Raw genomic sequence first — 13298 nt, 5'->3', positions numbered from 1 at the left:
AATATCAAACTTTTCCATGAAACAAAGAAGGTTGTGGCTCTTGTATCCTACCTATCCTAATGCCATTTTAGACGAGCTTTCATTGATTACAGGTTTCCCACTTTCTATGCTAATACACCCTGAAATCACAACAACACCTGCAGAATAATCAATTAGCCCGAACACAGCTGCTCATTAACTGTGTGGCCAGAGACAAGTAATTACAGGAACTCACTTATACAGTCACCAATAAATAATGAAAAGTATTGTGTCTTTTCATTCATCTCTTTTGAGGTTCATATTACAATTTGATTTGCATTTATCAAATTAATTCCCCTTGAGGTCAGTAGTCACTTTTGAAAAGAACATGTGGCCTCACTATTAGAGCAATATCAATTTTAGAGGTGGAAAATAACTACCAATACAATGGCCAATATAATGAATTTTTGAGCTGGAGTAAAAACAGGTTTTTCTTAGTGGATTGTGCACTGATTTTGCACCGATATGACTATGAAGGGTGCTCAGAAAACTGCTTTCTTAAACAAATAACTAAATCAAAGATAATTTAACAATTATAACATTATACATACAATGTTTTGCATTGTCAACCAATTTGAGAAATGAAAGTGATCAAGAAAGAAAACCAAGAATAAATAAAAAGTTTTAAAAAAATAGCTAAACAATCATGAGTACTAATTGCTAATTGCATGTAAATAAAGAATAAATCACTGCATTGCAAAAAATTGTATGTGTGAAGCTTGACTTTAATATTGCTTTACTGACTTTGTTAAAATGCAAAATGCAAAAAAAAAATGCAAAATGCAACAAATTAATTCATAGATACACTGTACATTTAATTAATTGTTATTTATTATTTAAAAAAATGTAACAGCAAGTTGGTTAAAAAAGAAGGTATTACAATCCAAGTGTAAACCGTTTAAATGCAACAACAAATTGGTTGAAACGTGAATTTAAATTCAACTTTATAATGTATATAGTATATAAACACTCCAATCCAGTTATTTATATTTTTGACAGTATCGGACCTCTCTTGGTATCAGTATGCATCCCTAATTATCTTCACCCGCAGTAGACAGGTAATGTTATACAGCCGTCAAGGGGCATAACAATATAGCAAGCAAGAAGTGATTTAAAGGCTCTATCTAGATGTTCTGGTTTCTCCCTCCACATATCAAACTGCATCACACAGAATAATCAATCAGCCTGGTAACAGCAGCAGAGACCTAAAGCATGACACAGTAAGATATATAGTGAAAGAGATGCAGCTCGCAGAGGCTGCAATCCTTACACTAATTGTTATGCATTTCCCAATACGGGCAATGACTTGGACTAAACTGAGCTACAAAATTGAAAATTCCTCAAGTGCAAATACAGCAATTAAACCCAACCACCTCATCCTCTACCCTATTTCCCACTTCAATGTTTCCCTAGCCCTCATCCCTCCAGACACACACACAGGATTCATAGATCCATACTTTCGATTGGCTGTTCAGTAGCTTATATCGATCACGGTTGCTCTCACCTCTTCAAGGGATATGACGTGGCCATTGCTCACTGGAGACTGCACACACGCTCTGTCTCACACACACATACCTACACATGAGCTACACACTCATGCATGTGCATATGATTGACGATTTCAGGAATCATTCCTCAGAGGCACATTTCAATCCGCAGAGACTGAGCAAGTGAGTTTGAAGAGGGAGTGAGTGACTGAGAAACGTGTTTTACATAATTTATGTGCAGCAGTCAAGATGCATGATTTCTTTGGCCCATGCATCACTCCCTGATCTTTGTCTTGGTCTCAGACTCTCGTCCTATTACTTTCCCCTACGTACACGTCTCACTCACGTATTCGGTCGACTCCATCTGTTGCTCTGTCTTTCATTTCTGTTCACTTTCTTTTTTCATCCCGTTTCCATTCATTTCATCTCACATTGTTACAGGAATGGCATGTAGATGAATGATTGAACGGAGGAATTGAAATTAAAGAAAGAGAAGACAAAATAGGAGAAAGGAAATGAAACTGAGGCGATCATAGAAAAGACAGGATGAGAGGGGAGCACTGAGAAAAGTGGGCAAAAAAACCCTTTATGGTAAACAGCATGAGGGTCATTCTACATGCAAGTCTCATTCTGCAGGCTGAGTGAATGAGACACGTTTAAGGCTTTTAGTGTAAAATGAAATCAGTCACATCCTGCCTGAGAGCTTTTTTAAAACACTGGATTAGACTCCTTTGCTGAAGAACTAAGCTACTGCCTGAAGCTCAACAAGGCACTGCACAGTCAGGAATACACGGTGAGTGGAGAACAGAGCAAGAAAGAATGAATTAAATGGGTGACTGCTTGTGTGTGAGAGAGAGAGATTTGGAGAGGAACAGGAAGGAAACTGCAGCTAAAGACACATGGTGTAACAGAGGGGAGTTTAGAGTTATTGATGGTCTGCTGTCTGAAGTAGTCAATATCCTCGAGATTGGGTCCATAAAGTCGTTGGGCTGCAGTTCAACCTCCCTGAAGGCAGACTGAGTAAAACCACAGACCTTTGATAAAGTAATGCCACCCTGCCTTTTTTAATATACACATATCTCCACTAAAGCTCTTATTAGCAGGCTCTGCATCTTATTAGCAGGGCTCTGTCTGAACTCACACCATTAAGCTCCAGTAATGCTGCAGAGGCCTTTAAGATGGAGAGAGCACGGTGTAAAGTGATGATACTTTTCTGCTTATTAAAAAATTATGCAGTCTTGTCGTCACACAAGGGAATATTATTAGACTTTAATGTCCCCAAAGGGGCAATTTGTGGCACAGCACAGTAAACAATAAACATAATGTTGATACAATTAAAACACAGAACAACAGAGACTTTATGTTGCAGTGGATTCCTCTAAAGGCTGACAAGAATTGTTGCCTTATCTTTCTCATTTTGGTTAACTCCTCCCAGTGTGCGGGTGAATTATTAACAGCAGACTGCTGTTTTGTGTCAGACCTCGCTGGTCAGCAGTGTTTTAAGTGTGCCACTAAAACAGGGAGCAACTTATTCAATAGTATTTTTACAATGAAGCTATTTTATGTTGCATAATACAGCGCTCATCAGTTCTGAAAAGAGAGGTTTGGTATTATGTTTATTGTCCCGCTCTGTCTCTGTTTCATTTTATGCTGCTTCTGAGTTTTGTGTTTAAGACATTCTTTTACCTCCAATAAACACTGAATTACTGCAGTCTTTTCCCATAAATGGTTGAAGTTATTCCAACAAAAGGATTGTACTGAATTTCACAGTAGTAGTATCATGTCACTCAATAATTACAATATCTACTTGTGGAGCTCAATAGTTTTTAATGAGGCTTTATCCACACTGTGTATCATATGATATCGCCTGTTTCCATACATTTTTGTTTCCATACAAATGTCATCAACATTTTAGCCAATATGTTACTATAAAGACAGCAGGGATTGCCCGACCAAGAAAAGCTTCTTTTTTTAATGATATAATCCGAATCAACAGAAAAAACAATGCTGAGTCATGTAATTTCTGGCCACATAGCGTCTGTTCTCTGTATTCGAGTTTCACCGTGGGCTCCCACATACACTGTTGCCCATAAAGTTGGAACAATTTTATTTTCAGACACAATCCTCTGTTTATTGTTATTTAAATGCATCAGTAATCACTTTGGAAGACATTGATTAATAAGGTTTTAAGAAGATATACATCTGTCAAAAAAAATCACATTGTCACAACTATTTCATGGACAGGGGTAAAAAATATTATATTCCAACTTGATGGACAATGAGCAGTATACATAAAGACACAATAAAGTTTAATTGCTTGTTATATTATCATTATATCACTGTCCTTAAATGGTCTTATAACGACAATAATATTGTTTACCTCAAATATATCCTGGACAATATATTGTCACAATGTTACAACAACATGTTAAATAATGATTGGTATAGTTTATAAAATGGGGCGTTTTTTGTAGGAAATCATGCAAACCCTTCTGTAAGAAATACTTGAATTAGGCAGCATTACCGTACATACTGTGGGCCCATTTCTCAAGTGTCTTTTAGCTAAAATGATTATAAAGCCCACTATTCTTTTTCTCACATTTGCAGTGTTTGACTCAAAATTAAAGGCGCATGCAAAGATTGTCAAAGGAAAAAAACACAAAACAAACAAACAAACAATCCCTGTATTATAAGTATCTCGGCAGATTTACAACCGTCTGTCCTTTAGCCAACAGCAGCGACATGCTGCCAGCTATCACAGTGATGAGAGAAGTGAAGATGAGAGAAGATGAAGCAGCCTTCTTTCAATGTCATCCAACACTTATTTCATCCTTATTTGTCAGTGTGCCCTTGAATCTTTTTTTTTTCTTTTTGCCTCTATTTCATCCAGTATTACATTAAGAAAATCAGATCTGGTCAGAATGCTGTCTTTTCTTTTTGAGTGTATAGTTTCTGTAGTTCTTTTTATTCTGCGGCTCACTTGCGTCATGTCGATATTACTGGAGGACCAGAGCACTGTAAATGATGGTCACGGACGCAGCAAATCAAAGGAACACAGTTGTTTTGCACATTTTATACATGGGTGAGGTCAAGCGTTAAATGGAGTGATACTTCAAAGACCAAGCTGTCATTCTCAGGGGGGAAGACGCACAGAAAACAGCACAAATTGAGTTGACAGTAACAGTGGGAATTGATGCAATTTTATTGACATCAGTGCTAGTATTGATTCAGCTTAACTGTCCCGATTCTTTATCAATTCCCTTATTGATTCCTGTAAAATAGTCCTATACAGGTTTTCAGTGTCGATGCTTCTGTTTTAGATGAGGGAATACTTGTACAACTTTTGTTTTCATTAATTTTAAGAAAAGCAAAACAAAGGAAGCAGTTGCTTGTGTGTAGAGTGTAAAATATATGGTGTTCCCAAGAAAGATGTTTTAGCATGCTGCTAATGTTTCCACCCTTACTTTAAATCATCATTTTACAGACATTACAAGCAGCTGTTTAGGACGCTTGGGACATTTCTTTCTCTCTGTCATTCATGTTACAGGAACTAAGGCTTCAGGCTCTTGTTTTCAGCAGCATAGAGCATGAGCTTGATGTCATGTTTTTGCATTGCACAGCTGTCAAGAAAACATGCTGGAATCGATAAAAACTGAGAAACTTGGGTGAGCGATTTTGAATGGACAATTTGTAACTGGTTGTCCCCTGGAACCAGTTCTTGATTCCCGTCCCTAGCAGACACGTGGTAAAGCAAAGATTCACCAAGCCTGAAGTTAGATGAAGCCCACAAAAGATGCCTTCAACTCCAGAACTCCAATAAAGGAGCTAGCGTTCATTAGTTGACATGGCTCCACAGGGCACTACAAGTCTTATTAATCTGCAAATAAATAAATTAACTAAAGTTTTACCTGCTTAAACCAAACCACCACCACATACTTCTTAACCAGAGGTCTGTTTCAAAACAAAGGAAACATTGGTTAGATAAGAGCCTCAGCAGCCATCTACCCTCGGTCATATGTAAATAGTCATGAAATTCAACAAGCGGAGCACTACAAGTTCAACAATCTCCTCTGCTTTAAAGTCTGAAGTCAACTCTAAAACAGGACAGGAAAACTCAGTAAAGACTTTTCTTTTCAAAGAGAAAAATTCACCTCCTTTTATGTGGATGTGTAATCAGCATTGATGGTAAATGGGACAGTTTGAAGCAGTAAATTCCTCAGTGCGTGCTCTATTGACCGAGAGAGCTGAGTTCTCCTAAAATTTGTAGTGGCAGTTTCTATTTTAAGACAGCTAAAAACGTTGTCCATTTATCCTCACTTTCAGAATAAATGTGTGGTACGGAAACCCCTCAGCACAGGATGGGAAATGTCAGGACAAAATGGTACGATCTGCATCAAAAAGACATAAACCAGAAGTGATCGACCCTCGCTGAAATCTACCCTATTAGAAGGAAAAAGAGACAGTTTTCCACCCTGTTAACCATCTTTTTAACGTCCTGTTATCTCTTAAAAGACTGAAAAGTATTAGAACCAGGGCAGCCAGTTTCTGTAGCAGCACTGACCCAGAGGCAGTTCATGCCCTTAACTCTGAAATTACTAATGTGCGGTTATTATTATTATTCCTGTCTAAAAGAAACTGTTGGGTACTTATACAAATGTATAACATCATGTTTGTGGTGCTGATAGCATCTCCAGGGAAACACTTGGTTTATGTGGCGGTGCTGGTTTTACGTCTCAAGGTGATTACTGTGAGTGATGTGAGGTTGTTGTTTGCTTATATTTTGTGTGAGCTCACCAAACCAAATTGAAGTTGAAATGGTAATTAAATATTCCATCTTGAATATTGAATCTATATTGATTCTGTCTACCATAAATACAGAGATGAACATTTTGAAATAAAGTACTTATAGTACAAAATGTTTTCCACGTTCCACTGTGTCTAAGTTAATATAAACTTTTATAAATACCTTTAAATGTTCAACAATAAAGAAATATTGGCATCCAGCAGGGAAAATGACAAACTTGAGCGCAGAAGGAGAATCTAAAATAAGCAGTAAAAGCTGATCTTTATCAGAGTTAAAACAACAAAGTACAACAACTAATGAACAACACACCAGGGTGTTGTTCTGAACTTGAATATCTGACTGTGTATCACTGTTAAGGAACCTTGTTTTCCAGAAATACAACTCTGTCTCTCATCTCACTTGTATCCTCTGCTAGGTGCCAACGCTTCGGCTCCTGACCAGCTGAGTTTGGCTCTGGCTTGGAACAGAGTGGACATCGCCCGCAGTCAAATATTCATCTACGGACAGCAGTGGCCTGTAAGAAAAAACCCCAATAACAGTTGGAACAAGAATATGCATACTGCAGCAGAAATATTGCTATTTTTTATTAACAGGGGTTGTTTGTTGGTGTATTCTCACTGATTTTAACATTATGATATACTTCTCTGCTACAAAGTCGTCTTCAGCATTATGCGTCAGTCTTGAATTTTACCCTCCCTGACATTTGTTTACATAAACTTTCCTCTACAGCTGATAATATAAATAGCAATTGATATTGCATGCAAGAGATGCTGTTCAGAATGGCTTACATTCACACATTAAACTTCAAAAGTGATTAGAAAGAGAAAGGTGATAACTTGAACGTCAGATAAGAAGGATACTTTCTGCTCTAAAAGGCAATTTGAATGCAGAGTGCAGCTCAGGATCAGTCGTGAGTGAAAGGTTCAGCAAATGGCAAATTTTTGCAATTAATAATCAAGGACTGCTGTGATTATCTGAGAACATAATGGAGGGATATGCATTCCTTGCAGTTTTCAGTGTAAGTTTCAAGCTGTGTTAAAAGCATTTTATTTCCATCTTTATTCTGGATGTGTGGTCTATGATTGCAGTTTCAGCTGCCAATGGTGTCTGGTCTTACTTTTATGCAGTGCTTGTCAGTATATATGATCTCCATCCCATGTGCCTCAGGTCGGTTCCCTGGAGCAGGCGATGCTGGATGCCTTAGTTCTGGACAGAGTAGACTTTGTCAAGCTGCTGATTGAAAATGGAGTCAGTATGCACCGTTTCCTCACGCTTTCCAGACTGGAGGAGCTCTACAACACGGTAATAACAAATGCACATACATGGATTGTTAACACAAGTTGGGTTATCTTTTTGCAACACACCAGGGAACAGCCTCCTTTGCAAAATGTTGATGCTGTAACGGTGCACAGAAGTGGAGGTTCGGTTCATACCATATTTTAAAAGTAATTTCAGTGCAAGTTTGGTACAGCCATCTGGAAGAAACCCAAATGCATGAGAATATGAGTTCCGTTGCAAAAACAGATGCCAGAAAATAATAAACCAACACCATTTTGACTTAATTTCCCATGAGTCTAGAATAAAAAATATATGATTTAGGAAGATTTAAAAAGTTTGTGTTTCTTATCCAAACAAGCCAACAACAGTTTGATTGATATTCCCTGAACTGCACCAAAAAAATACATGTAATTTACGAAAATAAACAGCGATCTGTTTTTTTTTTGCAAAATAATCCTTCATTCCTTCATAGTGTCTGTGGTTCTACATTAATTGCATCAATCTATGCACAGTGTGTTCTGCAACCACAGAGCCGTACAGCCTTGGATTGTGACACTTTTGTAGTAATACATGAACCATCACAGCCCTAATAGCAGGCTCAGCTTATTCCTGAGGATCTGTAGATGCTGTCAGTGATGGTAATTATATCCTTATGTGTTGTGTTTGTTTGTTTTTTAGAGACATGGACCGTCCAACACGCTGTACCACCTTGTCAGAGATGTCAAAAAGGTATGACCATCACCGCCGCCCTTTAGCTCTGTGGCTGTCCAGGTATGGGAATGTTGGCTTGAATGTGTATATTAAAGAAGACACATTTGACAACATAGCGTTTCAGTTGCTTTTTCTTTGCGTTGCGTGTTGTAACTCTATTTGCATCAATTAGTTTGTTTACATTTTGGTAGCCCAAGTTGCTGTTATTGCAAATAGAGGCCGGCTTTTCTCTTTCAGCTGGAGTTGCGGGCTGCAGTGGCTGTGTAGAGCTATGCACGACTTTCATTCCTCTCATGATTTTTCAGCAATTTACTCTGTTCTTTCTCTAAGGCACACACCACCATGGTAAACAAACACTACATGTATTAAACACTGCTTTATCCACAGAACTTGAGTTTGAGCAAACTGAGGCCGCAGTGGAACCGCTGTGAGGCTGAGAAAGAAGAACTCAGTAGACACTTTCAATTGATTAATTCCTGTTTTTTTGTTGTTTTGTTTTGTATCCTCTCTATTGGTATAGCTTTTGGTCGCACTTAACCCCTAAAAGTGGGATATGAAGAAAAAAAACAATTTAGTCTCGTTGTTTTTGCTGCATATTTCTTATAGCACCTTGATGATTCCTGCAATAAAAGACAGCAACCCAGAATTTAACATTCAGCACATGTCTGCACGCCAATTAGGTGTTATCCCACTGTAGAGATGATTGAGAGGTCAGCAACACCACCATTAGCATTGAGAGGTGTTCATTAATTAAAGTGTTACTGATTACAGTAATGCCGCATGCTCTTCTGGGAGTCGCTGAAGAGGCTCGATGTTGTAATCACTCCTTCTTTACCTCCTCTCTGTCTTTAAACACAACTCTGATCTCAAGTTGGTGCAGAGAGAATACGCAGTGTATTGTCCACTAGACCTCACCACGCCACTTCGCGCTCATGCAGAACACACACCGTAGTGCATGGCATAGCATCTTCATCTCTTTTTGCAGAGCTGTGTGTAATTGCCATAGTGTAGCTGAGTGTTTGTGTCGTTGTTGTATCATAGTATGGTGCTAATTAGATCTAACTGCCACCCCTCGGGTCGACTCACCACGTCCTCCCTGTTCTCTTTCCTTCTCATTCTTCTCCATTTGGTCATAGTGCTGGAAGGTTTGACTTTGATTCAGATGCAGATGTGGTGCTAATAACAGCTGTAAGGGCCGATGATGGTTGCTCTCAGGTTTAATCTAGTTCATTCATTAGGTTGTGTGAAAGCTGAGTCAGAGTACAGAGAATCACAGAGATTGGCTTGTGGACTACAGCTGCCCAAGTAGAAATTGGTTTTCCGACAGAGAAAATGAACAATGCAGCTTTGTGGCCGAAGGTTGGTAGAAATGCACCTTGTGTCTCAGATATCATCAACGGTTGGAAGAAAATCTTAATGTAACTGGTGGTCTACTTCTTAGTTTTCTGTGCTAGCGGAAAGTAGAAAGGGGTCAGAAGGATTTTTGATTTCTAGGATTTTTTTGATCAGCTCACTATCCAGATTGCAGGACATGACAACACTGACTTAAAAGTATAATATATTACATTTCTGAATACATTCAGTAGCTTCCCCTTTAGTTTCTTGCAAGAAGTTGTATTTTACAATACACGCCGGTTCGCCTCCCGCCTGCGGCTCTTCTGTGTGGAGTTTGCATGTTCTCCCCGTGTCAGCGTGGGTTCTCACCGGGTTCTCCGGCTTCCTCCCACAGTCCAAAAAAAACATGCACTTAGGTTTAATTGGTGACTCTAAATTGCCCGTAGGTGTGACTGAGAGTGTGATTGTCTGTCTCTGTGTTAGCCCTGCGATAGTCTGGCGACCTGTCCAGGGTGTACCCTGCCTCTCGCCCAATGACAGCTGGGATCGGCTCCAGCCCCCCGCGACCCGATTGCGGATAAGCGGTTAATGGTAATGAATGAATGAATGAATCTATCTATCTATCTATCTATCTATATACATATATATATACATATATATATATATATATATATTTCCTTTTTTTTGACTGGATGAAAAAAAGATTGAAGATTTTTGTCAATGGCCATTGTTTTTGGAGAGGAGAAGACCTCTGTGGGTAAATACCTCGTCTGAAAGTTATCAGAGATTGGCTGCAAAAATCAATGATTTTTAACGTGAGACTGCTTCATTAAGTGTTTTTACTGGTTTTTATCCCCTAGTCCGTTTGTTTTGGAGAGTAAAAGTCTGCGGATAATTCGGGTTCTGGTAAAAACTCTCAACAATGAACACATACTAACCATGAGAAAATTACTCATGGTGGCATTGCTCTTTCTTTTGTTATTGTTTTGATTGAGAGATGCCTAGGGGCAGAAAATTACATATTTAATCTTTTTTTGTGAGCGCCTGAAAGTTGAAAAAGTTTGCAAAAAATGACAAAAGCAGCTGGTTGTTCAACTGTTTAACAAGTTGCCATGAAGTCCATGTTATGATGTAGTCTCGAGCAACTTCCCCATTAGTAAGTCAAACAGGACTCAAAGTTCACCAACCACACTGCAGAATTAAAAACTGCAGCGCTCTAAGCTCTCAGAGTATATTCACACAAGGTGTAAACAAACAGTTATTAGCTTGAGTTTCACCACCACAGGGAATTAAAAAAGGGCTCTGTTGACCGCAGACTGGTGCTTTTGAACTATATATATCAGTAGGATGAGGAGGTGAAGCTTTGAACCGTGGACGTATGAAAAGACAAACAGTATCTCTTCGCTTCAAAGTGTATCAGAGAGCCTTCAGGGGTTTGTCAGGCTTTACCGCCAGCGAAACTCCATCTTTGGATATGAGGACAGGAGAGGGATGAGTAGGACAGAGAGGATTTCTAGGATCTGGCATCTGATTGGAGAAGAGTGGAGATGGTATCAAGGAAAGTGTAAAGATGTAAGGTAATTGGTTTATCTCAAAGGAACAGTGGGGGTCAGGATAATGACTGCAGGATCTGGGGTTGATGTTGAGGGCACGAGGAGGAGCAGCGGGAGTTGACGTAGTTATAGTCCTCACGTGAAAGGACTGTTTTAATAATGATCCTCGCCTCCAGCTTTTACAGCTGTCTATCTGTCTTTCCATGCTATTGCCCCTCTCTTCCAGGCTAATGAGACATTACCACTTTCTCTTTCTTTTCCTCTCTTCAAGACTGCATTGAACCTCACTGAGAAGATCTCATTATTTCCCTAAACGCAGATTATGACAAATCATTCAATTTTTTTAACGTCCCTTTATAATTGTCCTCACACTCTCTCTATGAATCATTTTGCACCTGAGTTTTCATTCTCTTCTCATTTTCTGCTCCCCTGTAAAGAGAACAATTTACAGTTCGGGGCTTTAAACATTCACAGTGAGAAGAAACTGTAACCGTTTTTTGGTTCAACCGATTACGAGAAATAGCTCCAGTTTTCTAAATTCAAATCAAAATACAAAAACATAACCTGAACCACAGTCTGGTTGAGATAAGAATTTATTAAAGAGGCTGGAAGAGAGATCTTGCCTGAGAGTTTCTGTGTGTCTTAGTTTCCCTTCTCTTGCTCACTGACATTGTGTGTTCTTTCCAAGCGAGAATATCCAGGGTTCAGTTGGATCTACTTCAAGGTGAATCAGATAATCACGTTTTCTTTCATAGCCAAAAACACTTTGATATGGATTTTGTGAAGTGAGTGTGTATGTCTGTGTGATTTGTTTTGTACCCTTGTTTACCTCTTGTTTACCTTCCTTTATTAATCAGGTGGCGCTGGGTTATTGCCTGTTAACACTGTCTGGTTTTTTAGGGAAACCTGCCCCCGGACTACCGCATCAGCCTCATCGACATCGGACTGGTCATTGAATACCTCATGGGCGGGGCGTATCGGTGTAACTACACCAGGAAGAGATTCAGAACCCTGTACCACAACCTCTTTGGACCCAAGAGGGTGAGTGAATGATTTTCATCCCACGGTTTAATGCATTTCAGCACTAATGTCTGGGAATTTTTTTTAATGTCATTAATCAAAGGACCAGTATCTGTGAAATGAGCCTCCAGATCAAATTAGCCCTGATAAGGGCAAGATGAATAATACGGTTAAATTATGCTTTATAATAAATTATTATTAATGGATTGTGTACTCAAGGGCAGACTTCACCTTGCTGATGCTAGTGGTAAATTAGCATGTACACGTTAATTGTAACATGAATGGATGTGCAGGAAATACAGGAGACCTTAGCAAGTGTGATACTTGATGTTTGGAGCAGGAATTTGAAAACGAGTTAACGACATACTAAAATATGTTCGTTTTTTTTTTTACTGCAATTAGGGCTGGGCGATAATTTAATAGGATCATTTATCATCTTTCGTGATACACAACCATGTCGTCAAAATTGATGAACATTCTCAGGAAATCTGATGTGAGATATTTTGAAAGGAATATCATTTGAAAATTGTTTTTACATCACACTTTGTTATCACTTATTTCAATAATAAACTGGAGTCCAACTGGCAACCTTCCAGTCACAAGCTTCTCCAACCTTGAAGCTCTATTACCAAGAATACATTATTGCATACAGCTCAGGGCAGGGTTTCCTCTGCATAATAATAGGGGAGAATAATGTGAAAAGGTCCACTTGCAAATGCTGAGTATAAGAATTCTGTGTTTTCTAACAGCAGTTTTATTCATTAAACTTTAGTTTCTAAGACAAAGAATTCTGCTTGTTGGGAATACCCCAGTGTAGTTAAATGATGATTGTCTTGATTACTCTTTATTTGTGTGCATTCAGGTAAACATAGTCAGTGTAATGCTGGAAATAATCATCTTTCTCTATAATTTGATTTGAAACTGTTATTTGAAGATGTTATTTCTTGTTTAAATGAGAAAATGCTCAGTAACTTTCATTTGTCAAGTATTTAATTCACACAGGGAAATACAAAATAAGCTTTATTGTGACATACATTGTTATTGAGATATTTAAAAACAAGTGGCTTCAGCTTTTCATTGCTTAGAAGATTT

At 38.6% G+C, this 13298-nt stretch overlaps 1 protein-coding gene across 3 annotated transcripts in view; it reads left to right on the top strand.

The window, feature by feature from the left end:
* The window catches only part of trpm3 (transient receptor potential cation channel, subfamily M, member 3), a 133568-nt gene that overhangs the window by 89311 nt on the left and 30959 nt on the right, over positions 1 to 13298 (top strand). For all 3 annotated transcript variants that reach the window (XM_059336249.1, XM_059336248.1, XM_059336247.1), the window contains exons 10-13: positions 6725 to 6825; positions 7477 to 7611; positions 8266 to 8316; positions 12087 to 12227. In XM_059336249.1, coding sequence (XP_059192232.1) covers positions 6725 to 6825; positions 7477 to 7611; positions 8266 to 8316; positions 12087 to 12227 — 428 coding nt within the window. The remainder of the gene's footprint in view (positions 1 to 6724; positions 6826 to 7476; positions 7612 to 8265; positions 8317 to 12086; positions 12228 to 13298) is intronic.

Source organism: Centropristis striata, chromosome 7 (assembly GCF_030273125.1).
Source record: "Centropristis striata isolate RG_2023a ecotype Rhode Island chromosome 7, C.striata_1.0, whole genome shotgun sequence".
Classification (NCBI taxonomy): Eukaryota; Metazoa; Chordata; class Actinopteri; order Perciformes; family Serranidae; genus Centropristis; species Centropristis striata.
The sequence above is the reverse complement of the archived record's forward strand: the minus strand, read 5'-3'. Positions and strand labels throughout refer to the sequence as shown.